The sequence below is a fragment of the Micromesistius poutassou genome (assembly GCF_964030765.1).
Source record: "Micromesistius poutassou genome assembly, chromosome: 10".
In the NCBI taxonomy this organism is placed as follows: Eukaryota; Metazoa; Chordata; class Actinopteri; order Gadiformes; family Gadidae; genus Micromesistius; species Micromesistius poutassou.
In genome coordinates, this window is record NC_140280.1 from 18,760,657 (window position 1) to 18,788,156 (window position 27,500).

At 44.0% G+C, this 27,500-nt stretch overlaps 5 protein-coding genes across 5 annotated transcripts in view; 4 read left to right on the forward strand and 1 right to left on the reverse strand.

Moving 5' to 3' along the window:
• nectin1a (nectin cell adhesion molecule 1a) overlaps nt 1–816 on the reverse strand; it is a gene marked incomplete at its 3' end in the record, with an annotated part of 14,061 nt that extends 13,245 nt beyond the window's left edge. Inside the window, 1 exon segment of the mRNA XM_084474416.1 lies at nt 751–816. Within this exon segment, the coding sequence (XP_084330542.1) occupies nt 751–802 (52 nt within the window). The 5' untranslated portion in view covers nt 803–816.
• A 2,043-nt stretch (nt 817–2,859) lies between these two features.
• On the forward strand, nt 2,860–3,906 carry LOC311354471 (uncharacterized protein; the record flags this gene model as incomplete). Its single annotated transcript, XM_084474269.1, has 3 exons — nt 2,860–2,896; nt 3,150–3,479; nt 3,788–3,906. 3 exons carry the CDS (start codon nt 2,860–2,862, stop codon nt 3,904–3,906), a joined length of 486 nt encoding a protein of 161 aa, XP_084330395.1.
• A 518-nt stretch (nt 3,907–4,424) lies between these two features.
• Nucleotides 4,425–8,640, forward strand: bud13 (BUD13 homolog; the record flags this gene model as incomplete). The annotated part of the gene is made up of 10 exons (XM_084473977.1): nt 4,425–4,564; nt 4,722–4,812; nt 4,963–5,047; nt 5,171–5,431; nt 6,104–6,477; nt 6,579–6,681; nt 6,841–6,979; nt 7,309–7,490; nt 7,762–7,843; nt 8,154–8,640. The coding sequence occupies 10 exons, from the start codon at nt 4,425–4,427 to the stop codon at nt 8,245–8,247; spliced, it is 1,551 nt and encodes a 516-aa protein (XP_084330103.1). The 3' UTR covers nt 8,248–8,640.
• A 767-nt stretch (nt 8,641–9,407) lies between these two features.
• On the forward strand, nt 9,408–10,518 carry snrnp35 (small nuclear ribonucleoprotein 35 (U11/U12)). The gene has a single exon (XM_084473877.1). The coding sequence runs from the start codon at nt 9,484–9,486 to the stop codon at nt 10,252–10,254; it is 771 nt and encodes a 256-aa protein (XP_084330003.1). The 5' UTR covers nt 9,408–9,483; the 3' UTR covers nt 10,255–10,518.
• A 3,074-nt stretch (nt 10,519–13,592) lies between these two features.
• Nucleotides 13,593–27,500, forward strand: part of LOC311354156 (rho GTPase-activating protein 42-like) — a 16,107-nt gene continuing 2,199 nt past the window's right edge. The window contains exons 1-20 of the mRNA XM_084473952.1: nt 13,593–13,896; nt 14,781–14,876; nt 15,192–15,253; nt 17,240–17,311; nt 18,690–18,791; nt 19,320–19,430; nt 19,945–20,049; nt 20,554–20,683; nt 21,175–21,275; nt 21,739–21,848; nt 22,253–22,331; nt 22,596–22,635; nt 22,734–22,796; nt 23,071–23,145; nt 23,322–23,406; nt 23,843–23,901; nt 24,067–24,172; nt 24,794–24,953; nt 25,360–25,513; nt 26,519–27,319. Of these exons, the coding sequence (XP_084330078.1) occupies nt 13,743–13,896; nt 14,781–14,876; nt 15,192–15,253; nt 17,240–17,311; nt 18,690–18,791; nt 19,320–19,430; nt 19,945–20,049; nt 20,554–20,683; nt 21,175–21,275; nt 21,739–21,848; nt 22,253–22,331; nt 22,596–22,635; nt 22,734–22,796; nt 23,071–23,145; nt 23,322–23,406; nt 23,843–23,901; nt 24,067–24,172; nt 24,794–24,953; nt 25,360–25,513; nt 26,519–27,319 (2,665 nt within the window). The 5' untranslated portion in view covers nt 13,593–13,742. The remainder of the gene's footprint in view (nt 13,897–14,780; nt 14,877–15,191; nt 15,254–17,239; nt 17,312–18,689; nt 18,792–19,319; nt 19,431–19,944; nt 20,050–20,553; nt 20,684–21,174; nt 21,276–21,738; nt 21,849–22,252; nt 22,332–22,595; nt 22,636–22,733; nt 22,797–23,070; nt 23,146–23,321; nt 23,407–23,842; nt 23,902–24,066; nt 24,173–24,793; nt 24,954–25,359; nt 25,514–26,518; nt 27,320–27,500) is intronic.

Sequence of the window (27,500 nt, forward strand, 5' to 3'; positions counted from 1 at the left end):
ATTGGGGGTTTACTGCAGTGAGTGAAAAAAGCAATCAGAGCAGATGTCGCAGCAGTTCAACACGTCCACATGTTGTCTGTTATTATTACATAACATAACACACACACACACACACACACACACACACACACACACACACACACACACACACACACACACACACACACACACACACACACACACACTCAACTCATAAAGAGCTGCAGGGGTTGATTCGGGACAACGTGCGACTACAACCACCACCACTGCACCTGTCCCAGTAACCAGCCTGCAGTCCATTCATTCAAGATAAATCCCTAACTGTACAACTGGTGTCCAACTGGTATCCGTATACCAGCTGCATGGAAGAAAATGTTGTTTGTTTAAATCCGCTACCTAACACAACAGACTTCTTGAGTAGACATGTTAGGCATAATGCTACACTTGGTTTGATGGTGGAGTATCCTTAAACAAAACGTAAGCAATGAGCCCAATGAGCAAAGTGTGCATGAGGGAAAATTGAAATCAATTGGAGAAAGAAAACATATTATTCATCACTATGAATTCAATAAACCAACCAAAAAACTGCTCTCAAATCAAAAAAAATCGAAAAGCCTCCTAAAACCTATATAGTAGGCCTACATATTGGCCCTGCTATAACTATTTAATATTCGACTAAGTGACCATTATAATAGCTTTCAGCTCAATCACTAGCCCTATCACACAGGTACACCCCCAGGTCACATATAACCAAATCATAAGCCACCTTACCTTGAAAAGTGCAAAGGGTTATCAGGAGAATCCCAAATCCAGCGTTTTCCATGCCCAAATTGCAGATGCCAGTTCTACTGGTGACGCTAAATTCCCAAAGTTGACTCGGGTGATGCCAGCTTGATGTCTCCCTGATTCAGATGCGGTGACTGGGATAGAGGCTCGTCCAGTGTGTCCAGTAATAATAATAATGATAATCAACAAACTGTCAGACTCACAAGGCCTACCTGTGGGCTACCTGGTTAAATGGAGCAAAAGCTGAGCGTTTAAACACTGATTATTATATTTCCAAACTCTCATATTCCTACTAGTCCTACAGCCGTAGCCGAAACGGAATTCTTCTCACTACCGTTTGACTTGTTACCGAAATGAACTCTGAGCATGGTGACGGCTTGGCGGGGATAAAGGGGATTAACGCGTGGGCCAGATTATTTCCGAGATAGCCAGTCTGGTGCCTTGTGCCTACCCAACAGTCCCAACGGGCCGACCCAGGGACGATCGGGCTGGGAGTGTCCCGGAACCGAGGACTGATTGTTAGTCACTGTTTAGGCGGGGCGAGGAAGTTTGGTTTGAGCGGCAATTAGGCTATTCTCTCTGAACGTTTTGGGGTTTTCTTGGAATAAAACAAATGTAGTCCTAATCCCATTCTGCTTTACATTCACTTTCTTTAAATACGGTTTATGTGGCAATTATGACGATTGCTTGCTCTATTTGCTCTAATTAAACAGCCCTACTCTCTTCAAATAATTCACTTGACAATTGTATCGCACTTGCGACACGTAAAATATGTGTAGCCTAAGGCCTTCTGCATTATTCATATCTGAAACAGGTATCAATGGAATGCGATTTGTCCTAGCCTCCTTCAGGTTCATCACTTAATTTTGATCTGATTTTCAAATAACATAATAACGCGAGCTGCAATGCAACTAGGATAAGGCAAATAGAGCCCAGTGAAAAAATAAGGACATGAAAAGGACAAAACGAAAGAATGACACGGGAAGGTTGCAACGTCCTGCTTTTAAAACTGATGACGAAGTCTTCATAGTTCTCTAAACAGAGCGATCACCTCACCGCTCTATCCATAGGGCTCTATCCGTCAGATACTGCAGAGGAGAAGGACCAATCATCGCTCTGTAGACCACCCTAAGTCCCGCCCTCCTCTCTCCTCCTCCGTCCCAATGTATCTCAACCACCTTGAGTCAGGAGGAGTGCAAAGCTAAACGGTCTATGATGCTATGCCAGGCCAGGTGATTCGGCAGCTCTGACGCACCTAAACACCAGAATCTATAGGGTAAATAATCCAGCCCGAAAGGTTTCTCCGTCTACACCATAGGTAAGGTTTAAAGACATCATATTTTTTAGAAGCATTTAAGAAGCATGTCAGAGTGTTAAGGGATGTGCTAGAGTGTAGCACATCCCTATTCTAGCAGCTAGAAGATACAGCCAGACACAGAGTTCCCAATAACATACATGTAAGTCAGGATGAGGACATAATTATCTCTTCGATATGAAATCAGGAAGTACCATTTCACAAAGATGATAGTTCAGATTTTACATGCATGGTATAGTAGATGTATTGGCGATCAATGAAAGCCACTAAATGGCCATTAGAAAGCCATTAACTCAATAAGTTAATGAGAGATAATGCTTATTATAAATAATAAATAAGTGCATTTCTGGATAGCTTCTTAGAACTAATCTGGATGCAGTGATGTTTTATATATAGGAAAAAGAGACAGATAAATCAGATTATAATTTATTGATCACCAGCAACTTTTATGTGAGCATAACCTCTTCTGTCATCTGTAAACATGTATTTAAAGAAATATACTGTTATTAAGAGCAGTAATATGATGCTATTTTAATTAAACACGTTATTGTTCATATAAATAATAAATAAAATATCTGTAACCTATACTATTAATTGACTTCTCTCTCTCTCTCTCTCTCTCTCTCTCTCTCTCTCTCTCTCTCTCTCTCTCTCTCTCTCTCTCTCTCTCTCTCTCTCTCTCTCTCTCTCTCTCTCTCTCTCTCTCTCTCTCTCTCTCTCTCTCTCTCTCTCTCTCTCTCTCTCTCTCTCACATGCTTACTATATCCATCAGCCCCAACATGGTCCAATGCATCTTGGTCTTTGGAGTCCTGGGAGGTAAGTTTTTCAGGAGCTAATCATATTTTATCGTAGGTTTTTGTCATTCTCAGCCTCACTTCGTCTCTTTAGATGTACGCGTCTGCTTGACTAAATGTAATGTGTGTTAAAAAGAAGTGTAAAAACAACTACAAATAAAAAATATAAAATACAATGGAAATGGAAATAAATGAAATAAAAATATACAATATGTAGACTAGTGATACAAAATATACAATATACAAACATAACATGTTCCCTCCTGGTGCTGCAGTCCTGCTGGTCCCAAGTCTGCGGTGTGACCCGATTTCTGTGTGTCTGGAGGACGATGAGGACCTAAGGGTGGACTGCAACATCAAGCCCCGGCCCAGCCAGATCAACAGCTACGAGTTCTCCTGGTCATCTGGCACCAAGGAGACCCTGATCAACACCAACGTGTCGGGCTCCACCACGGAGCCACGCTTCAGGGAGTCCAGCTACGTGGAGGAGCTGCAGCCCTATGGATATCGGCTCACTCTGACCGGCTACACCCACTCCCTGCCCTACAACACCACCTACATGTGCAAGATATCCCGGGTGGTGGCATCCGTCTATGCGGAAAAAGGTATGGCACAGACATGAGCGAGGGAGAGTATGGGAGAAACGTGCTTACATACACACACGCGTGCGCGCACGTACGCACGCATACATGTAGATACATACATACAGTAAATACAGTACTGTATTAATACATAGATGAACACATGCACACACACACACACACACACACACGCACACACATACATAAAAACTGTATGTCTATACAGTACACAGATACACACACATACATACATGTACATTCAAGTGAGAAGGACAATGTTGGACATATGTTTGATTATTTCAACAGAGACCTGTTATTTTGTACCTTTGTAGATCAGCTGCTTCCATGTTCAGCACTCAGCATCTTCCTGCAGAGATCCTGGGTGTGGAGCTCTGGGGTGGTGATGCTGGTCTCCAGCCATGCCCTCGGATGGGGGCTCTCTCCACACTAACACACACGTCTCAAGCACACTCATTAGTTCCAGTTCATCTAATGCTTCCAGTGGATGACCCATAGGCTACCATTTTAAACGTCACAGGTTTCAGAAAATGTTCTCCCATGATCCTCGCAAATGACGAGTAAAACATGATCTCTAATATAGGATATTTATATTTGGAATACAAAAGTTTGCTTGGTTAATTTGACATATAAGTTCAACCAACATAGTTAAATGTTGTAAAGGGGTGTGTTGGGCCATATGTTTCTTTACCATCTAACCGTTACAAGTAGCCTACCCTCTGACCATAAGAAAATAGTCCATATCTGATATGAATAAACCATGATACACTCCCACTTTTTGTGTCTGTTTTTTCATTTTCTTAGACTCTGATCCCATCACTTTTGAATTATCAGTTAATTTGACCATTGCTTTTAAATATTTACGTTTTCATTCAGTGAGTGCCAAAATGACCCTTCCTCAAGTTGACCTTTAACGCTTTCCGTAGTATTCGACAACACTCACACGCAGCAATGGCGGCTTTCACTGCCAGTACGAAAGGAAATGAGCTATCAAAAGCTGAGTATCTGAAACGATATTTATCTGCAGGAAATGACGATAAGAAGTCCAAAGGCAAAGTTAAAAAGAAACGGATTAAAGTACCTGAAAGGGGGTAGGTACGCCGCATATCTGTCTGCCGTTAAACCAGCGTGCCGCGTTAGCCCAGATTAGCACATACACTACTCACTAAGGATCGTTGTTTTGTTCGTAATGTTGCAGGAATAACTCAAATAACTCAAAACTCAACAACATTCTTTCTGTATTTATAGGTTAAAGATAGTGGATGATGATGTCGACTGGAAGCAAATGGTCGATAAGGCAGCAGAGGATACGGAAGAGGACGAAGAAGAGGCTCCGGTGGTGAGTTAGCCCAACATTACTATCAATGCAGTTTATCCACAGACCCATTAGAATACATGTTGGCTTTCGGTTGAATGTAGAAAACTAAAATACATGTTGTGGTGCATTGGAAGTTTTCTGATCAAACCTAAATCTTGTTTGTCGCCTCAGGTTGCCGAGGTGATCGATGAGCGGCCGGAGGACGTCAAGCGACTGGAAGCCTTCAGGACCAGCAACAAGTGGAGGACGCTGGGAGGTAATGGAGACTGAACTGTCATGAAACCCAACCAATTAAGTGGACATCCGTAAATCAGTAGGTATGGATATGAAGTAGCTCTGGATAAACGCCCCGTCCTAAATAACATTTTCCTTTTGTTAGATGATGAAACTAAGTCCACAGAGGACGGTGAGGAGGACGGCGATGAAGTGTATGAGGTGGTCGATTCCCCACGGCTTGCTCGCCATGACTCGCCAGATCCTATGGCCAGGAAAACGGTCCGACACGACTCACCAGAAGCCGGGCCTCTGAGGAAGATGCTCCCGGACTCCCCGGACACAACGTCTTCGAGGATAACTCGCCATGACTCGCCAGACTTGTCGCCTAGGAGACCAGGGAAACAGCAGAAGGGAAACAGCGGAGGTGAGTCCTCAATGTTGCCATGCTCAACCCCAGCTGTCATTTAATTTATACAATATAAACAAATTACCCCAGGGTGCAGGGAGCAGTTCTTCAGAAAGAAATTGCGTCATTGATCGCTTAGGGTATGTTTATCTAGTCATCCTGATCACGGGATGGTATTTTCCATTGACTAAATAACAGCTATTAAACATGAAAATCAGTCAGTACTTTTTTAGTATCCACTGAACAATGCATCGTGAAGGTTGCACATGTTTTGTTACACTGATTGGCTGACGGACTCTGTCAAGGCAAGAACTACCTCCCTCTGAGATCATTGTTGGTGGCTAGAGGTCCAGACTGATCCGTGTAGCGGAACAGAATGTGAGCACACATGATCAGGATGTTCTCCAGACTAAAGTTTGTCTTGGCAATATATTGTACAATATATGTACAATACATATCCAAATATGCATTGACAAACATGTACGAACATGTACATGAGGATGCAGCAGTAGCCATACTAGTTCATACGTTGAACATGATTTGAAAAGTCTGAAGTTCTACACATTATATATGTTAACTGTATAAAGGTCTATCTAGATATTTTCTTATTTCAACTGGCTCTTTTAAATTAGAACTTTTCTTGTTGTGCTTTAAGTGTTTCATTTATGTGCTATAATTCTTCTTCATCAGAGTCTTCTCCAGTCAGGAAAAAGCCCAACTCTTCATCAAGTCAAAAACGTTCAACAGACTCAACCAAGGCTCGGAACCGGCATGATTCTGACTTGGACCAATCGCCACCCCGCAAGAAAATGCAGAAGGGTGGGAATACCGACAACGACCAATCACCTCCAAGGAAAAAGACCTTAAAGGGCAAGCATTATGACTCTGACCAATCACCTCCAAGGAGGAAGTCCCGACCAGGTTCTGATTCTGACCAATCACCACCAAGGAAAGCCCAGAATGGCCAGGGCTCTGACTCGGACCAGTCTCCCCCCAGGAGGGCCAGGCAGGGCAGGGGGTCAGATGATGATCTGTCCCCCCCACGCAGGAAGGACCCAACCAAGGTTAGATATTCTTTAAGAGTCCACCAATGAAGTTTAAGGGCAGGGTTGAATGGATACCTGTTTAAATCAGGGTGTATTTGACTGCTTTCTAAATGGTCCAGGGCATGCTCTCTGGAGGACAGGCGGGTCTGGTTTCCATCGACATTCTACGGAAGGAGCAGGAAGAAAACAGACGCAGAGAGAAACACAACAAACCCCTAGAAGGTATGGGATTATTTTCATGTCATTCAAATATCTGGAAAAAATGACCATTGACTGCGTTGTTCGTTTCACTAGTTTTAACTAGTGGCTGAAAAATCTTGAATTCGTTTTGCGAACTGTTATTGGTTGAATAAATCTGTGCTGTCTTCCTGCTCCACCTAGAGGACTCGCGAAATGCGCAGACTGTGTTCAGAGACAAGAGCGGCAAGAGGCGGGACCTGGAGACCGAGCGAGAGGAGAAGAAGAGGGTGGATGCGGAGATAGCTGCCAAGGCTGAGAAATACGCCAAGTGGGGCAAAGGGTGAGAGACCTCAGGTTATAGTTCTGTCTGTCTGTGTGGGGAGAATGCCACCCTTTCGACAACAACTTTCCAGACAATGGGCCATGTTCGCCTGACGACCTACCGGCTTGGTTCTAAAGCGAGATGTTTTTCACCTAGAACCGAGATGGCCGCTCAGGTTTGAACTGTGTGGGGAAGTGGGTGAGAGACAAAGTGACCTAGTACTCTCTCTTTGTGTGTGGAAGGGGATGAGATACCTAGTATTTCAGCGTTGTCTCCCAGTTGAGAGACCTATGACACATATGATCCTAGTGTACCTGGCTGAACGTGTGCACGCGCTTCCCCCACAGCTTGGCTCAGGGCCAGATGTACGAGCAGAAAATCGCAGACGCTATGCACGAGGTCAACAAGCCAATGGCACGGCAACGTGACGACGAGGACCTCGACCGCATGCTCCGTGAGCAACAGAGGGACGGGGACCCCATGGCCGCCATGCTGCGACGCAAGAAGGAGCGCAACGCTAAAGTCAAAGGTCAGATTGTACCTCATTATTTCTAAGTCAGAAATCCTTGTTCCGTGAAACTGCATTTATAGTTCACTTTTTGTGCAAACCTGCCATACGTAGTGCTAAACGAAGAAATGAATACAAAGAAATGAAAGGAAATGCAATGATCAGAGATTTTGTTAATAAAAAAATAATTTCTTTATGTAGCATGCACAACACAAACAATGATGTAATTACCAAAAATCACCAATATATTCTAACATGCTCATAAACAAAACATGTTCTGGATGATTTATAGAGAGGCCGAGGTACAAAGGTCCACCGCCACCACCAAACCGCTTCAACCTTCATCCAGGATATCGCTGGGATGGAGTCGACAGGTATGTGTATGGTTCTGGGTTTCATCCCCAATGTACCTGTAGGCATCATTGAGCAAGAGGCCCTCGCCTGTACCTGCTCCTTAATGACATGTATCTAAATACTCCTTCTAAAGTTCAATTCAATAAGTGTCTGCAAAATTACTAAATAGCGATATCCGTTTTTGATCATGTGCGTATGTATGGTTGTGCTCTTTATTCATGTCATTCATGTTATTCATGTCGTAAGGTTTTCCATCAATAACTATGCTTATAGTGTTATTATGAATGCTTACCAAATCCCTTGACTAAACAACGTGGTTCTGTGTGTCAGGTCTAATGGGTTTGAGCAGAAGCGCTACAGCCGCCAGGCAGATAAGAGTGCCCTCCAGGACGAGGCCTACAAGTGGAGTGTGGAGGATATGTAGAGACCCTGGGAGGATGGACTCTAAACTAATGTCCAGCAATGGGCCTTATTCATCCAGCAGCCCTCTGGGTTCTAAACGTGAGCCAGGATGGCCGCTCGTGTTTAGAACCAGGATGGCTGCTAGGTGAATAAGGCTGTGGCCAGAAGCATCCAAACGCCGCCTGAACGGGAAGCAGCCGCGCCGATGCATCACGTCAATGGTTGTTTTTAATTTCGTATCTTGGTGGAAGCTGCCGGTGGCTGTGAAAGTTTCATACACAGACTGATGAACGTGGTTTACTCCACCACACAACAATGACATCACACTGACTTTGTACCTTTCGGTCATTTCTGATTGAAGTCGGAGCCGATGGTATGGATGTGGATTGTTCCGAACTGTTTTTAATAAATGATGATTTTTTTGTAAACCGTTGGGTATAATGTCATCTAATTCTTTCACTTGAGGAGTAGTTCCAGAGTTAAATCAGTGCTGAAACTACTTTTGTAAATATTTGGGATACTTCTGGGGTACATTCCTCCACATTCGGAATCATGCTTGAGGCTTTGGGCTGTTTGTGTTGGTAAAGAGAGAATATTTTTAATAAGATGTATGGTGGTTCCAAACAATACATATAATACTAATACTTAATAATACTATATTGTATAACAAGTGTATGTGTATGTGAACTATTAGTTACGTGCAAGAACATGCTACCCAACATCGACCCATTATTCTACCATTCATAGGACTGACTAATTTGATATAATGTGGATGATTACAATTGGATTGTTATCCAATTGAGTTAAATTTGAAATTCCTGGTGTGGAATTGCAATTAAGCCCATTTTTCAATTCGAAAAATGAATCTAACTATCACAATTTATCCTTAAGTACATGTTTGTACTCAATTTAAATAAAAAATAAAAATTAATTGTAAACAAAAGGTAACCAAAACATGTGAAACATTTAAATACAGTTTGCTAACAAATTGTGTTAAGGATATATTATTCAAATGTATATTTAAGAGTGCTATGGGGGGGGAACAGCCATAGGTGAACGGTGACTTTACATAGGAACCATGTTTAGATGAGAATTGTTCCTCCACGGAATATTTAGGTCGGTGCACATGAATCTATGTTTTCCGCTAGCTTTGGCAACACCGGCTGCTGTTCTTGTTCTTCGCGACACTTGGCTATTTGTTAACCCATTCTGTGTGATTCAACTTGTAATGAGCAATTTATAATTATAGTGGAGTAAAATGAACGAGTGGAATCCCATCGCCAGTGTATACAACCCGCTCAAGGCAGGCAGTATCGATGGCACAGACCTGGAGCCCCATGACCGGGCTGTATGGAGGGCTATGTTTGCCCGCTACAAACCTAATAAAGGTGTTGTCGGGGACCCACTTCTTACTTTATATGTCGCCCGCTTGAACCCGCAGACAACGGAGGAGAGACTGCAAGAAGTGTTCTCGAAATTTGGACAAATTAACAGGCTGCGACTGGTAAGGGATATAGTCACTGGCTTCTCTAAAAGATATGCATTCATTGAGTATAAAGAGGAGAGATCAATCGTCCGTGCACGCAGGGAAGCCAATAAATTAGTGGTGGATCAAAACGAACTTTTTGTGGATTTCGAACAAGAGAGGACCTTAAAGGGATGGATCCCACGACGCCTCGGTGGTGGACAAGGAGGAAAGAAGGAGTCGGGACAGTTGCGCTTTGGCGGAAAGGACAGACCCTTTCGCAAACCCATCAGCCTTGGAATGGGCCAGTTCCAAGATTGGTCAGGTGGTACCAGAGAATGGGACAGAGGTTCGAAAGAAAGAGATGACAGACACACGCAGAGGGAAAGAGGACAATCCACAAGGCCCCACGAGAGAGACACTGAATGGGGAAGCAGAGGGGCGAGGGACGAGCGCGACAGAGGAAGAGAAAAAGATTCATACAGAGAAAAGTCCAGAAATAATGATAGAGAGAGAGAGGACAGAAGATCCAGTGACAAACATAGACATAGAGACCGTAGATGAACATTTTTGGTTGATGTATTGTATTTTTTCTAATTATATTTGAGATAAGTTCTTCATTTTTCACTTCATTGTTTTAACAATTGTTTGGCATTGATGCAATTGTGTTTAGAATTTAGGCCTTAAAGCAATCGGTTACGTTTAATGTTTTTTTTTTTTTGTTAAGGTGATGTCATTATCATTTTACAAAGTACTGCAGTGCTTCTGTCTTCATTGAGTAAATATAATCTGGAATAACTACCTCTGACTAAGCTCAAATCAACTGCCTCTCCACATATGGCTCCTACCATCCTATTACATTGACCAAACAGATATGGACATATCATGAACTCTAGTTTGAATGAGAATTAGGTATTTCCCCAGCATTACATTAGGTGCTGGTCCTATACACTTACAGTACAAAAGCAATAGCGAAGATAATAACAATGGTCCCTCAATGACTGACTGTACATTTCCCACAAAAAGTAAGCTTTGATTTAGGGCTGCAATGATTTTAATAACCAGTTTAGTCTTACAAATAACAACATATGTGGCTTAATGATGTAGTTTAATTCAAATATTGGATGATTGGATCATTATAAATGTAATAGTTCAGTTTTTCTTGGTTGCTTGTCTGATAAAGCAAGACATTCCTTTGGACTCTGGTAACTTGTGATGGTATTGCAAAGTAATTATTTGGAAATATAATTGTTAGATTTATCAACTAGTTTTTTTCTGAAATTCATCAATGGTTTTTTGAATGTTTCCAGTGCATGTAACTAAGGCTTGGTATCGATGGATGCCATTCAGATTATCACTTAATAACTGGAGATGCTCGTCTGGTTGCAGTTTCCCTCGTTTTGTTGTGATTCCCGAGCTTGGTGATGGGCCAACCAGGATAGGTATCTCTCTGGACGGTGGCAAACTCGATTCTGTAAAGCAACATACAGATACACTCTGAAACAGGCTCTTCTACAGAGAAAAACATCCTAGATTTCTATTTCTATTTCTATTAATGGGGCCCTACCTGAGTGATGGGTTTATGGCGATGTTGTCTGGCTGTGGGTGAACAGGTGTCCTCCTTCTACACAGATGTTGAGGAAGAGGAGGAGGGAAGTCTTTTTGGTACAGCGACTTCATCATTTCCTCTGTGTCTTGCTCTTGTTTTGCATTTCTGTTGCCAACAACCAAGTCCTCCCCCTCTGGTTTCTGACTGCCCTCCCCCCTTAGCTGCCCTGTATTTGTGGCCCTGCTCTTTGCCGTTTTGCCAGTTGCTGGCACGGTTCTTGGTGCGGTAGAACGGCGTGCAGACTCTCCTATAGGGTGATAAATGAAGTCATGGTCAAATTTTCTGATCACCTCACTCACCCATGTGCGCATGCCCCATTCTCTCACTCGCTGCTCAGTTTTTTACCATTGAGCTTAAGGTCACTGTGCAAACACTTTCCTCTTTCTGGCAGTGGGACTGGCTTATGGCAGAACGCCATGTGTGACGTTGTCTCCATCTTGGTGGGGGTGTCGGGATAAAGCAGCAATGCTGAGGTAGAGAACACAGATAATGACCAATCGTAGACAGACAAGACAAAATAAGCAAGCCTGTAATAGAGAAGACAAGAAGAGGGCGACCAGTTATAGAATACAGATAAGATGAGGAAAACCAATCCTTGACAGAGACAAGAGGGAGAGCAACCAATAGCAAAGAGCGAGAGATATATAAATCATCTACGTGAGAATGTTTCTATATTGATAATGTGGTCGTAGGGAATAAACTGTACTTGCCTGCGATAGAAGGGTGTTCCCCATAGGTCCGTGCACGTGAGAACAGCCCTTGGTGTTGACGTGTACGTAACAGATGTGCCTGGTGGGCATTTTCTGTCAGCATTCTGTCCCTGGGACACTCCTTATAATGTTCATTCATTGATTTCACTGCCAAGTTCAAGTTTTTCAATCACAAATCAACAACAATTCACTAAATGACGTATCACTAAATGTGTATTTCTCAAATGCTATCCTGGGGTCCAGATAGTGAAACAATCGAAAGACAATGGGTTCGATCATCAATGCCACATATCCTAGAACCAGATGCCTTACCACTATCTGCTTCTTGTATGTGAATTCACTGTAAGTTGCTTTGAATCAAAGCAACTTACATAAATAGCAATAGCAATCAAACAGTTCAATGTTTCTATTACTGATCTCATAGCAGGCATCAGCCACTACGTGGTCAACAGGTTTCATCCAATTAAATGCAGCATTGCTTACCTTACGTGTATACAAATCTGGTATGATTATGATCCTGCAAAGTAACCAAACATATTTACTCCAATATGCATGGGTGTCGTGTGCAGGGTTGTATTTGTGTGTGTGTGTGTGTCTGTGTGTGTGTGTGTGTGTGTGTACTAGCTAGAGTACACACAGCTTGTGTACATCGGTAGTCATGGTGTTCTATTCTTCCACTGTGTGTAGCAGCAGGTAACCTATTCACTTGTACAATAAAACAGTTGGGCAACTAGCAGGCCGGACACACCAGAGCAATGATGGTCGGGCGAGATGTGCTTAATATTTTTGAGTTCTGGCAATTTGATGGAATATTAAAATTTGAGACAATTCAATTTTTGAATGAATCGAAAAGCTATTTGGATTTCATTACCTAGAAATACATACATAATTGGGTCTAATACATAATTGCATAATTGACTTATCCCTTTTCATGTATAGATTCTTTATTTGGATGGATGTATTATATTATGTATTATATTACTTTTACTTGGTTTATATGTGTGTGATGTTAATGCTCCCTTCACTTACTGGAACTTTTCCAATTGTATTTATCTTATTGTAGGCCTAGTTACATTTATTTAAGATTTTTTTATTATCTATTTATGACACTAACCCTAAGCCTTTTTTTCTGTGGTAATACCTGAATTAACTTCCCAAGAATACCAAAGTGAGGACCTAGCTCAGACTTTTAATAATGTATTTTTATGAAATACCGAAGATTTAGGCCTGTCGAGGTAGAAACAACAGGATCGGATAATGACGGCATGGCTTTTAAAATAACTTATTTCTGAAGAAGCCAGCAGGAGTCTCCCGTCACCATAGTAACCAGCAGTATGCGCGCTGACCCAGAACCGTGCGAGCAAAGTTGGTACAATACATTTAGTTATATAAATAAAATAATTATTAATTCCCCCCTGGTTCATATGTAAAATATGTTAATTATAACAAGAAATAACATCATAACTGTTTATTATTGTGGTATTTTTTTCCTTGAAGAACGTAACGTAGTAGAAAACATTGGAGCAACCTGGCCGAACTCTCTCTTTGTACGCCTCTTCCCTGTTGGATAGTCTCTCCGGAAGTTCTGGGAAAATGAGAAGAGCATGAAGTTGGAAGAAACTTTTTTTCTTTAAACGTACCCTTTCCGAAGCAGGGCAATAGAATACAACAGAGACCCCCTTAGTGAGCTGATACATTCCGTATTTGTGAAGATAGCGGTAATCATTGTACCAATGGGTCTGCCGACGCTGGAGTTCAGTGATTCCTTTCTGGACAGTCCGGAGTTTCGGGAACGATTACAATGCCATGAAATAGAGCTGGAGCGGACCAACAGATTCATAAAGGATCTCATTAAGGACGGGAACATGCTCATATCGGCTCTGAAAAGTAAGTAGAGACAAACACATATACCTGGCGGGTGTCATAAACCTGTATGCTTTTCTAAACGTTGTGTTATTGTGCGCCCCCCTCCCCCCCCCAAGGTAATTGACACTTAAGTCAGTGCCGTTTACTACAAGGCTGCTGAGATTAGTGGACTAAAGTACATACATAGTAGTAGGCTACAGTAGTCTACTGCCAAAATCGTCTTATTACTAATATACAACAGTAGGGTAATAGCGAAGCCTTTTCTGTACCTGCTATTACCTCCTTTATCAACTACTTGTCTTTGTGTGTATATACCATGAACGTTAGGGCTATATCAAAGATTCAAACGGCATTCAAATAGCAGAGTTCAGTCAATGACTGTGAAGTTTCCATACACACTCCAGATACCACCACCCTACGTATTTGGAGAGGATTATTTACAGTAGGAGAGGGCCTTGGGGCCTTGTCTTGGTTTTATTTATTTGCAGGTTTAGGGTTAGGGTTAACCCTCAATGCAAAACATTTTGCTTGTGTTCATAATATGGATGTTAGTTCTTGAGGTGAGTTGAAAGACTGGCAGGTAGACAAACACAAGCACCACACTGTGTGAAAGTCATGACCAAAGCCTTATTAAATAGCTCGATGTACGAAACAGAAAGAACAATGCGTTTCAGTTTCTTGTGGTATTCGAATAGCACAGCCTTTCACATGCCTTCATAGATCATGTTACCTATATCATATAACTCTCTTTCATAAAAAAGACTAAAATAGACTACCGGCCTATTTATTCCTTTCTCACTCTGTTTTTCCCCTTCTCTCACTGTCTCCCTCTCTCTGTCTCTGTCTCTCTCTTGCTGTTACTGTCTCTATCACTCTCTCTCTGTACCTTGACCTCCCTCTGCCAGGTTTGTCCCTAGCAGTGCAGAGGTTCTCTCAATCTCTGCAGGAGTTCCAGTTTGAGTGCATCGGTGACACAGAGACCGACGACGAGATTAATATCGGTGGGTTGCACCAAAAGGATCTGATCACTGAGCAATGGTTCAGCGTATGCTGTATACGTGCTTCAACAATGTGGGGACTCCCTCTGTAGGTTTACATGCACAGCATAGTCTAAATAAGGCTAATTAAGGCTAATGAAACGATGATGGTAATTCTCTCAGTAAGGGATTAATATACTGATTACTGTGTATTCAACATAAATTGCCTTAACTTGGCTCACATCAGTTTTCTACTGTAAAGGTATTTGCGCAGATGAACTGAATGACTTCTGATTTCCTCTCTCTCTGTCTCTCTTCTCGTTTTTGTCTCTCTTGCAGCCCAGTCTCTGAAGGAGTTCTCCCAACTGCTCAGCACCATGGAGGAGGAGAGGAGACGACTGGTAGGGCAGCACACATGTATTTGTGTGTGTTTGTGTGTGTGTACGTGTGTGTGATTCACTTACAAATTAGTCCACTAACTAGACTCTCCATTAAGCTCATTTGTTGTCCTTGTCATGGTCCTAACTTGAAAAGTACATTATCCATAATTTTTTTTTTCACTTAAGATTCTAGCAGGATATGTAGATCATGAATAAATTCCTATCTTATTAATTAATTAGTTAGGTATTTATAATTAGTCCTGTAATTATTAATGATTATAATAGTCTTCAAATATAGTATAGTCGTTATATTCAGGGTCATGCAGACTTTCCAAAACTGCTTGCAGGTGGAGTTACAAAGAAAGGACCTCGATCTTAGACTCAAGCTCCGAAACTTGGAAAAAGTTGCTGGTTGACCTGCAGAGGAATCAAAGAGGTCTTTGTGCAGTGTTCCCTACTACACTGTACAGTTAGCTACCGCATAGCTCCACAGTTAGGGAAAGGTTTTGTCTGCATCTGATAGGAACACCTTGTTAAATGAGAGCCCATTTTTTCATGCTCGAGTTGATCCAGCATGTAGAAACTCCAACTAAATCGGAAAGCTTTGAGGGGCTGTGTGAGTGTATTTGTATTAGCGCGTGTTCTTGTGTGTGCAGATGCGTGAATTTGCATGTGTGTGCTTGTGCATGTGCATGAGAGTGGTATATATATATGTGTGTGTGTGTGTGTGTGTGTGTGTGTGTGTGTGTGTGTGTGTGAAGGCATGTGGAACCTATTCTGCCAATTCCCCTCTGAGAATACAGAGGGGAACAGTCTTGACTGCATGGGAAGTCTATAAAAAGAGTTTGTTTATCTACAATTCTCTTTTATCGCTCTCTCATACTTTCTGCCTCTCTTTCCCTCTGTAGGCTTCTGTCTAATTTGTAATAATTTGTTGAAAGATTGCCTCCATCAAACACATTGTTCTGTAGCATTAGACAATGTTTTGGCAAAAAGTAAGATATTCGTCATTGTCAATCCCCAATTCTATAGATGCTCTCTTGGATTAGTGTGACTTAATAAACAGTAAACAACATACTACCACTTTTATCTGAAAAAGGTGAATGCAAAGGATGTCCAAATGTGTCGTACAGTTGAGCATATCAGTGATTGATACAAACAAGTTTCTTTGAAGGCAAAATATACGGAAGATCTCTGTTTTACAGTTAGCATAAAACTTAATGAGCTGTGACACTGCTCCAACCCCTCACAGGCCAACAGACTGGTTAAAGAGACATTCTTTTGACCTGATTCAAGCCCTCAGCTTGGCAACTGTCCACATCCCTGACATTTCCTTCTTTTGGGGCCACTATTCTGAATCCCCACATAAATTACATCTCCTGCTGAGCAACAATTAAGCCCCTGTAGTTTATAGTGTGTGACCAAAAACAACAGGCCTCCTGTGGGACTGTACAATAATTATAAATCTCTTTCATTTATCTTCAAGACTAGAGGAAAGGATAATTGTCTTCTTTGCTGATGCATCTATTGTGCTTTTATGCAAGTGTTTGATTATACGTCAATTATGTGCAATTTCCACCTCATTTTCTTACAATCCAAAGCAGCTCTATTGAAAAAGGAGTTATTTGGTTTTGTCACCAAGTCTGAATGGCGGGGCATAACCTTTCAACCAATTACAGGGCCTGATTTACTGTGTGAGTAGCCAGTAGCATCAGGCTACCCACACATTAAATCAGAATGACTAGCAGAAGGCTTACAAATTCAGAATGATCAAATCACTTTTCTCATACATTTCTCCCAATATATTGTCCTCTTTTAGTTTTAAATAAAATAAACATTCTAGAAGCAGGATAACCTCTGAATTCCTTACCTATGTTAATTTGCTTGGTCGTGGTTTATTACCAACATAAACAATGTCTCTGATTTTAATGGCTGTAGTTTTTTCCTTCCCTGAACATGGCGGTCTTGTGCTAACTGCTGTCATCGTTGTCTTCTCCACCCCCTCAGATCCAGAACGCAGACGACGTGTTGATCTCGCCACTGGAGAGGTTCAGGAAAGAGCAGATTGGAGCTGTCAAGGTACGGCTTCATCTGTCCCATTAGGGCTCATAAACAGGTTGAGGGCGATGGGGACCTTGGACTAGACCGCGCTGGAGCCTGAAGTATAGATAAGACATGATAGATAAGGGAGCTTAATGTTCTGGATCTTATCTTGTAGACTGATCCTCTTAAGCCGGTCTCTGAGGTTTTTGTATGTCCTCCTTTATATGTGCTTGAATGCATGAACATTCTTTTTGGGATTCAGTTATTTATGGTACCACTACGCTGTAAGGGGAGGCTCCGGAATTGTTTATTATGCTCTGAAATTATTTATTTAGCTCTGAAATGTTTAGTGCTATGAAATGGTTCATTATATGGATTTTTGTTATTAGAAGTATGAGCCTTTTGGTATTGGATCCCAGGTATTGATATTGGTAATAAAGACATGCATGATAACGTCATTGGAGCATGTTCAATAAATAATAATAATATATAATTACCCTCCAAAATAAAGATTCAGATTAGACAGGTGAATTTGGGTTCAGATTTGGTGGAATGCTATCAAACCACAACCCTAGCACCATGCCAGTAATTATGCTTCGCCCAAGACATACGATTGATGCATTCAGAGAGATTCCTCAGGCCTCGTCGCTGGTAACAAGGTCAGAGGCAAGGTCATGGGAACGGACATGTTCTGGGGAGAGAGAGAGAGCTAGTAAGAGAGAGTGAGATAGAAAGAGAGGGACGAGGGACGGTTCCATTCAGTATGGCCAAATAAACAGAAAGGGCATGTGGTGTCTGGCCCAAACAGCTGTCTCCAGTCACATCACTGAATCCCCAACCTAGCCCCAGAACCAGAGAGATGACATCATCAGCGAGTTTTACACCAAGTCATGACTAACCCATGGCTGTTGAGCCAGAGAACAGAATTAACCCACAACTGCTTGCTGGAAATGCTCGGAAGCATGTGAAATGTTGCACTTGTGTGTGTGTGTGTGTGTGTGTGTGTGTGTGTGTGTGTGTGTGTGTGTGTGTGTGTGTGTGTAAGGATTACGTGCGCACAAACTTTTGCAGGACCATATTTGAGATTCACTTTTGATCTATTAACTGGACTTTACACACACACATGTTTTATGGTTTGACTTTGTCTACTAATGCCACAGATAACATTTTATTGAACATAATTCCATCCAGAAATATTATTCCCGTCATATTTTAAAAAGTAGTAGCTCAATGCAGAAAATAGACATTCATTCTATTTCATACACTTTATTTCTATGTTGACCTAAAAAAATGTGAATGTTTTCCAAATCACTGACGTACTTCTATAGGATATTCAAATTTGTATAATTTAGTATGATTTTTAGCATGGCTTTTAAAACTAACACAGTTTACCCTTATGTGCTCTCTTTCCCAGGAAGGGAAGAAGCAGTTTGACAAAGAGACAGAAAAGTACTACTCTGTTCTTGAGAAACACCTCAGCCTCTCATCCAGGAAGAAGGAAACTCATCTCCACGAGGTAAGCCTCTCTCGTCTCTGTCTCTGTCTCTCTCTCTCTCTCTCTCTCTCTCTCTCTCTCTCTCTCTCTCTCTCTCTCTCTCTCTCCTTCCGCTCTCGCTATCGCTCTCTCTCTCTCTCTCTGTCTTATACTCACTCAGTTCTATTATCGTTCATTCTTCTGAGGGTGGTCCCCCTTGAATATGGGAAGGGTTTCCTTGGCTTGGGGTTTGGTGGTGTAATGTGGGCCGGTGAAGCCCTTTGAGACTCAATCTCTGATTCAAATGTTTTTGATAGGTTGGCCTTTAGAGGAAGGAAACAAGATACAGTATTGATTACCACTATTTTAATCTACAACAGACATAACATCACCTAACCACCACAAACATTATTAAAAACACTGTTGCATACTCGCGCTATCAGTGAAAATTGGACACAGACCAATCAACACAATTATTGATCATTCCGGCCCTGATGTTCTGCCTGGACCGATGCGCTCTGTTACGATAGGCGGTGCTTTGGCCCCTTGTTGACCACCACTCTGTTCCAGGCCGACTCTCAGATGGGGAAGGACAGGCAGGTGTTCTACGATGCCTCCCTGCAGTACGTCTTCAAGATTCAAGAGGTCCAGGAGAGGAAGAAGTTTGAGTTTGTGGAGCCGGTGAGGGGGGAGGGGGGGGAGGCAATACCGTGATCAGATCAGTCACGCCCACTTCCTGTTTCGTTGCCTTGGCATTTCCTGTGCTGATCTTTCTCGCTCTCTAATGAGCGAGAGGGCTTTCTCTGTTGATTGGTAGACAAGTGCTGCGGACATCACCGGCAAAAATAACAAATAGTCCAAATGTTTTCATGACATACATTAACAATTTAGATATGTAATGCTTTATCAGAATTACATATCATGCGTTATATATCCAAATATCAACGGTTCAATAGTCTCAATAAAACATAAAAAAACCATAATATTTAAGTTACAGCATAAGAAAATGGAAGAAAGAGGTGAGGAGAGTTTGACGTTAAAAAGGTGTCCTTTGATTGCTATAAATGAGGGCGAATTAATTATAATCAGACCGAAAGTACTGACTTGTAGTTCACATTCTTCAGCGATATCCACAGTTTTCACTGTATTTTTCTCTATCTCTCTCTCCCTCTCTCTCTGGTCTTGGGGCTCCCAGCTGCTGGCCTTCTTGCAGGGTTTGTTTACGTTCTACCACGAGGGCTATGAGCTGGCCAATGAGTTCCAGCCCTACAAGCAGCAGCTGCAGTTCAACCTACAAAACGTACGTTTCCTTGCCATTGTTGAGGGTCAGGGGATAACTACACAACTCTTACCGAGTCGAGTGCTATGATGTAATCTTGAATTACCTCACAAGGTCAACCAAGTCCACCGATAGCCCCTAAGAACTGTTTGACCTCATATCGACCTTACAAACATGGCCTCCCAGCTTCATCGACCGGTGCTTTGTCCCTCTCTATCTTTGTTGGCTTTGGTTTCATCACATGGACTTCTCTTGTTTTTAACCACGGTAGACCTTTTGATACGAGGCATCTATTGCTATATATTATATGTATTAGTTTATTGCCTATTCTCTTTTATAAAATTATGTTTTATGTGTGTGTGTGTTTGTTTTTGTATGTGTGTATTTTCTGTGCGTTTGCACGTTTCTGTGGGTGTGTTCTGTGTGTGTGTATGTGTGTGTGTGTGTGTGTGTGTGTTTTGTCTGTGTGCGCACCTGTTCTCTGTGTGTGCTCTGTGTGTGCGTGCATGTGTGCGTACGGTTTAGACGCGCAATAACTTTGAGAGCACCAGAGCGGAGGTGGAGAGGCTGATGAAGAGGATCCGCTCCTCAGAGGCCGACATGAAGGCCCCCGGCTGCTTCACCATGGAGGGATACCTGTACCTGCAGGAGAAAAGTACACACACACTCACGCTCTCACGCAGTGGATGAACTCTTTCAATGATCAAATATTAAAGAGGAATAGTAGGATCTTTAATCAGTTGTGTATCTCAGGTCAACTGACTGAATGAACTGTATTAGTTCACCTTTTGCCTAGTATTGATCCTTTGCTATTGTGTGTGTGTGTGTGTGTGTGTGTGTGTGTGTGTGTGTGTGTGTGTGTGTGTGCGCGTGCGTGTGCGCGTGCGTGCGTGTGTTTGTGCATGCATGCATATATGTTTGTGTGTGTGTGGTTCCGCTGTGTGTGTGTGTCTGTGTGTGTGTGTGTGTGTGTGTGCGTGTGTTTGTGCATGTATGCATGTATGTTTGTGTGTGTGTGGTTCCGCTGTGTGTGTGTGTCTGTGTGTGTGTGTGTGTGTGTGCATGTGTTTGTGCATGTATGCATGTATGTTTGTGTGTGTGTGGTTCCGCTCTGTGTGTGTGTGTGTGTGTGTTTGTTTGTTGCAGGAGCTCTGGGTTCTGTGTGGACCAGATACTACTGTACGTATGAGAAAGGTTCCAAGTTGTTCACCATGAGCAACACAGAGTCACGGCCCGCAAGTAGACAGGTACCCACCCACTGAACTCTCTGTTTAAAGGTCCAATATATTTTGTTTGAAATAATCAAAAAATAGTCCAAATATAGTCAAAAACACATTCTGTCATGTTGATGCTATATGTAAGCCTACAGGGCCCTAGGTGAATTGCTCAGACTCTGCAGCAGTGTAGAGGAAGCTTGTTTTTCCAGGGATCCTCGCTTTTTGAAGTTGGGCTGGGTTTGGAGAGAGTAGGGAGAGGAAAGGGGGAGTGTTATATCTATTTTATCTTTGTACATTTTTACTGTTGTTACTATTGTGTGTGTGTGTGTGTGTGTGTGTGTGTGTGTGTGTCAAATCCAACTCTGTATTCACATCTATGTATGTGTGTGTGTGTGTGTGTGTGTGTGTGTGTGTGTGTGTGTGTGTGTGTGTGTGTGTGTGTGTGTGTGTGTGTGTGTGTGGTGTGTGTGTGTGTGTGTGCCTGTGTATACAGAACGGTGTGGTGAGCCAGGGAGCTGAGATGTTTCATCTGCGTTCGTGCGTCAGAAGGAAGAGGGACTCCATAGACAAACGTTTCTGCTTCGATGTGGAGGTGGTGGAGAGGTTAGCGACACGGACACATATACACAAATTATAATCCAAAACACATTGTGTATGTTGAAATACATAAGTACGCACATCCAAACACACATAAAATACAGAATTATGAATGACCAGGTGTCGTGAACCCTAAGTGGTCGTTGGATTTTTTCACAAGAAATATATATACACTATGTCTATACATGTCTGAAAACTGAAAAGGTGAATACTATATTTAGGAACAATATTCAATACATACTCATTATCTCCCTGACATGAAAAAGACAAAGACATGTATAAATATTTCACAAAATATTGGATAGGTTTTGGGCCAAAAGGAACTCCACAGGTATAGGTGATGGACATGTGATGGAGGATGGTGAATGTGTGGATGAACGAGATGTGACTGCTGTGTGTATGTCTTCCAGGCAAGGTGTGACCACATTGCAGGCCCTGTCAGAGTCCAACCGCAGGCTGTGGCTGGAGGCTATGGACGGGAAGGAGCCGGTATGGCCTCCACTCTCTGTCCTTTCATTGGTTATTCCCACATTTCTGATCAATTGTATTTATCAATATGCTTATACGTTCAATAAGACTATCCAGCTTGTACAGAGCGGATATCTTATACACATATAATTTGGATCATTTCTCACCGTAGGGTTCTGTTAACACGCTTTGTTCAACCACAGCTCAACTCTTTCTACATTTGGCTCATCATTTGCCTAGTCAAAATAACCATTGACATTATTTCTGTTTCCTCTCCGTCTCCAGATCTATACATTACCCTCACTGCTCAGCAAGAAGGAGGAGAGTAAGTGCTCTGTTCTTCTCCCGCGGTTCAACCTGTGGTGACGGGAGGTCAGCGAGACTCGACATTGACGTGTGTGTGTGTGTGTGTTTGTTCCACAGCGTTCCTCAATGACACCGGCTTCACGTTTGTCAAAAGGTGCATTGAGCTGGTGGAGATGAGAGGTAACTCCTTCTCATATGATATTCACTTCATATATATTATATAAATGATTGATTCTTTTTTATCCTCTTGTTATAAATACAACCTTTGATGAAATGAGAAGAGGAGTTGTTTACATTAGTATTTTATTATATAATATTCCATAATATTGTATATAGATTGGAGGTTTTCTTATTTTTACCTCATTTATTGAATCTGTTTGACTGTCTGTCTGTCTATTTGTTTATGTGTGTGTGTGTGTGTGTGTGTGTGTGTGTGTGTGTGTGTGTGGAGCAGGCATTGACATGCTTGGACTCTACAGGACGGGAGGGGTCAACTCCAAAGTCCAGCGCTTGATGACGACCGTATTTGGTAAGGAACCGTGTGATGTCAGTTCCTTCCCAAACAGATATCCTCACATTCTATTATTGGTCTAATGGGACTGTTTTGAAGTTGGTGATTGTGTGCGATTGTATTGTTATACATGCAGTGTTTATTATAGTGTGTATAGGTTAGTCTCCACTACTGATTGCATTGTGTTTCTGCAGGTTCCACTGCCACTCCTGACACACAGCTGGACCCGGACCTCTGGGACAACAAGACCATAACCAGCGGCCTGAAGAACTACATCAGGTGACTTACCTGAAAGCCTATGTACACTTCAAAATAAAAGCGCCAATCAACTATCCTCCTTCGTTAATGCACCATACTTAAAGTAGTAAAGCTATATTAGAGCGGGGAAAAGGAAAGGAGGGTTAGAGGGTTAGATACCCTAGGTTTATATCAGCCCTGTTATTTATTCCTGCCTTGGTAACACAATCACAATAAATTTTGGTTTTTGGAGTTAAGGTGCTTTTATTTTTAAATAAGTAAACCTCTATTTTCTAACACTTATGCTTATGCTAAAAAGCTGAACAAATCTGTGTTTATTTCTTGTTGTCTGCAACATGATATGTAAACAAGACCATATTCATATATTCTCGTCTTCAACATGAACAATTTATTTTAATCTTTTACCTGATAAAATAAAGGTTACATTTTTTTATTATTACATTTAATATCTTTGCAGGTGTTTGGCAGAGCCTCTGATGACATACAAACTGCATAAAGACTTCATCAAGGCTGCCAGTAAGTTAATACACCTTCAGCCTCAATGAGGAACAGGAACTCTTCTCCCAAGTAGACAAACAGGAGGCTCGATTACCGTGCGATCACGCTTCGTGGTCATTTAGAAAAGAGCCCCCAGTTTATCGGCATCTGTGTTTGTTGAGGCTCGGTTTCTGTGTGTCTCAGAGTCGGATGACCAGGGGTACCGCATCAGAGCCGTCCACGCCCTGGTGTACAAGCTGCCAGAGAAGAACCGAGAGATGCTAGACCTGCTGACGGACCACCTCCTCAAGTACGCACCCCTACTCTCCGCTCCGAGGCCGTCAGCCCCCCTTTTAGTTTGGTAGAGAAGGTGTTGGCAAAAATGAATGGATTTGCAGATCTGTGTGTATTAAGGCTGTGGAGGGAGATTTCTGTCCCAATCTGAACCCAACTCGAACTCGAAAACCAAAACACACCACTTATTCACCCAGCAGCCATCTGGGTTCTCATCGCTAGCAAGGCGGGGGGGAACAGAACTCTGCATTCAGTCGCGGCGTGCGTTGAGAACCATGATGGAACCGTGATGGAACCAAGATGGCGGCTAGGTGAATAAGGCCCATAGCTGCTAACTGATGATCGTTTTCCTAATTGCCTTGCATCATATAAATGTATTACTTTTTAATCCGGAGGCCGGATGGTGTAGTGGTTAGGGTGTTTGGCTCCTAGGTAAAAGGTACTGGGTTCGATCCCCCAAGTCCACAGGCTCCCTGTAGGCGTCCATGCACAGACCTTCCCAAACCCCGTATTGACATGTATCTGACCCCGCTGTAAATCACGTTTCATACAAGCCTCACGCCATACGTGTTTTGGTTTTTCCTTCATGCTGACCGTATCTTAACGGTGTGGAATTGACTGGGTGCTGTGTCTTCAGAGTCTCCACCCACAGTGTGCAGAACCTCATGACTGTGTCCAACCTGGGCATGATATTCGGTCCCACCCTGATGAGGTCACAGGAGGAAACGGTGGCGGCCATGATGAACATCAAGTTCCAGAACATCGTGGTGGAGATCATGATCGAGAATCGCGATAAGGTGGGAGCACACACACACACACACACACACACTAACACACAAACACACGAATAAAGATGCACATGGAGGAGACTCGCATACACACACATCACATGCTCGCACACACACACAAATTTGCATGCACATGACCTATGCAGACAAACACACGCAAACACATGCACACATAGAAGATTATACACACACCCTCCACTTCTCTGATACTCCAGCCAGGATTATTAAAGTGCCGTACATATTATCTTTTTGCGCACACAAACACGCATATATACAAATACACATACACCGATATACATGCACACAACCACCCACCCACCCACACACACACACACACACACACACACAAACTGTACCCAGGAGAGCAGGCACTGAGGTGTGTGTGTGTGTGTGTGTGTGTGTGTGTTGTCTCCAGATCTTCGGTGAGGTCCCGGACCCCTCAGTCCCGCTGCCCCCGGCCTCCTCCTCCTCCCGCGGGAACTCCCGGCGCAGCAGGGCCATCTGCATGTCCTCCGGGAAGAGGAGGCCCCGCCTCTACCCCCCCGCCCTCTGCCTGGCCGACAACGACAGTACGTCTCGTTGGCCCGCAGCGCCTGTCACTCACACGGCAAATCAACACCAGACACCGCAAACAGTGAATGAATGAAACCCAACCCAACCCCCACCCAAAAGAAGTCAACGTTACTTCCTCCGGGCTGGGCTTTAAACCACGGCCCTGCTCTGGGATTCTTTCTTCTTCTTAGACTCGGTGTGTTAATGGTTCAATAATCAGAGTTAATGGGGGAGGCCAGTGCAGGCAGGCAGGACGACATCCTGAGCTGGTTTAGCTCCAGGGACGCTGGTGTTGGTGGTGGCGGCGGTGGCGGTGGTGGTGGGTGTGTGGGTGTGTGGGTGGAGGGGGGGAATGTGAGGAATGTGTCTCTACATGCAGCAACCTAAGCATTCACTCAGCGCGTCCCTCCGGTTCAGGGCCTGGGGGGGGGTTTCGGTGAGCCAGCGCTGCCAACATCTTGTTTCACATGTGTTACCACTTGATTTCGGCAGAGGAAACACACTTTCACCCGACCTCGCTTACTTGTTCCCAGGCAGCGCGGGGGACGTATCCGTTTACCTGCTCGGAGTTTAACCCTTTCGCCGTCCTTTGTCTCATGTCGTCCTGCACACAATGGACAATTATGTCTGTATCTTTTATGTGTTTATGTGTTTTTAAGATTCAGTACCGAATCCGGGCGATCTAACCATTTCGACCGTCTCTCCTGGTTTCACTTAAACAACCGTCACCATTGTATTATGCCCCAAAAGACGTGCCACAACTTTGTTGTACCGATTCTGCCTTTGGAGAAGGTAAACAGGAGAGACAGTTATGAGGGTTTATTCCGCCAAAAGTGGAATGGTTATTCCTCTTGTTGTCTGTGTGTGCACTGAGCCCCTGTGGGCACGCATAGAGTGTGTCTGTGTGTGGTCTGTACTGTGTACACCGCACAGCGCCGTGGATGACTGTGCCTGTCTGAGTTCCACTCTGGTTCTGACGCGTCCATGTCCTTGTCTGTGTCCCCCCCCCCCCCACCCCCCAGGCGATACCTTCAGCAGCCCCAGCACCACGCCCCGGGGCAGCCAGGAGTCCCTCTCCTCCCACTCCTCAGAGAAGAACGGCCTGTCCATCCCCTCTCCCCCTCTCTCCCCCTCCGATGCCCCTCCCGCCTCCTCCTCCTCCGTCTCCTCCGCGTCCCCTTGCTCCCCGTCGCCGCACTCCCTCAACGGAAGAGACGCCGACCCGCACACAGACGCCAGCGTCGTCAGCGCCGCCTCCTCGGAATTTGCTCCTTCCGGTTCGCGCGCCTCCGCCTCCCCCCGGCAGCCCTCCTTCTCCTCCATCTGCTCCTCCACCTCCTCCCTACCCCTGGCAGTGGAGCGGAGCCCGGCCTCCCGGCAAAACACCGCCGCCGCCGCCGCCGCCGCCGCCCCCCCTTCTACGGCGAAGGCGTCCAGGGCCTCCCTGGTCTCCTCCTCCTCCTCCTGCTCCAGCACCCTCCGGCGTCCCGCCGTGGAGCGCGCCTCCTCGCTGCACGGGAGCGGCGCCTCCGCCTCGGCCTCGGCCTCCGCCTCCGCCACCGCCGCCTCCGTCCTCCTCCCGAGGGCCTCCTCCAACTGCTCCCTGAAGACCTCCACGCTCACGCCCTCGGCCTCCCCCGTCTCCTCCTACGCCGTGGCGGCGGGGGTGCTGGCCCGACGCGGCGCGGAGGCGCTGTCCGCCTCCCAGCCGCAGCGCAGGGCCGCCTTCCGGAGAACCTCCACCTCCTCGTCGTCCTCCTCCTCCCTGTTCCCCTACCCGCTCTCGGCGGCCTCCTCGCTCACCTCCCTCCAGATCTCTGAAGGTGCGTCGTGTGTGTTGCGTCGACATGCCTGGTCGGGTGAATGACGTGGTGAGGTGAATGATGTGGTGAGGTGAATGACATTTTGGGGAATAAGCTGTGGGAGGAGAGTGGTGTGTGTGTGAGGACCAATGAGATGGGTTTGATTTGAATGATGTGTGTGAGGTGAATGGTGTGTTTGTGA

Excerpts from the sequence above, each read along its gene's own strand:
- snrnp35 (XM_084473877.1), top strand. The coding sequence starts at position 9,484 with ATGAACGAGTGGAATCCCATCGCCAGTGTATACAACCCGCTCAAGGCA.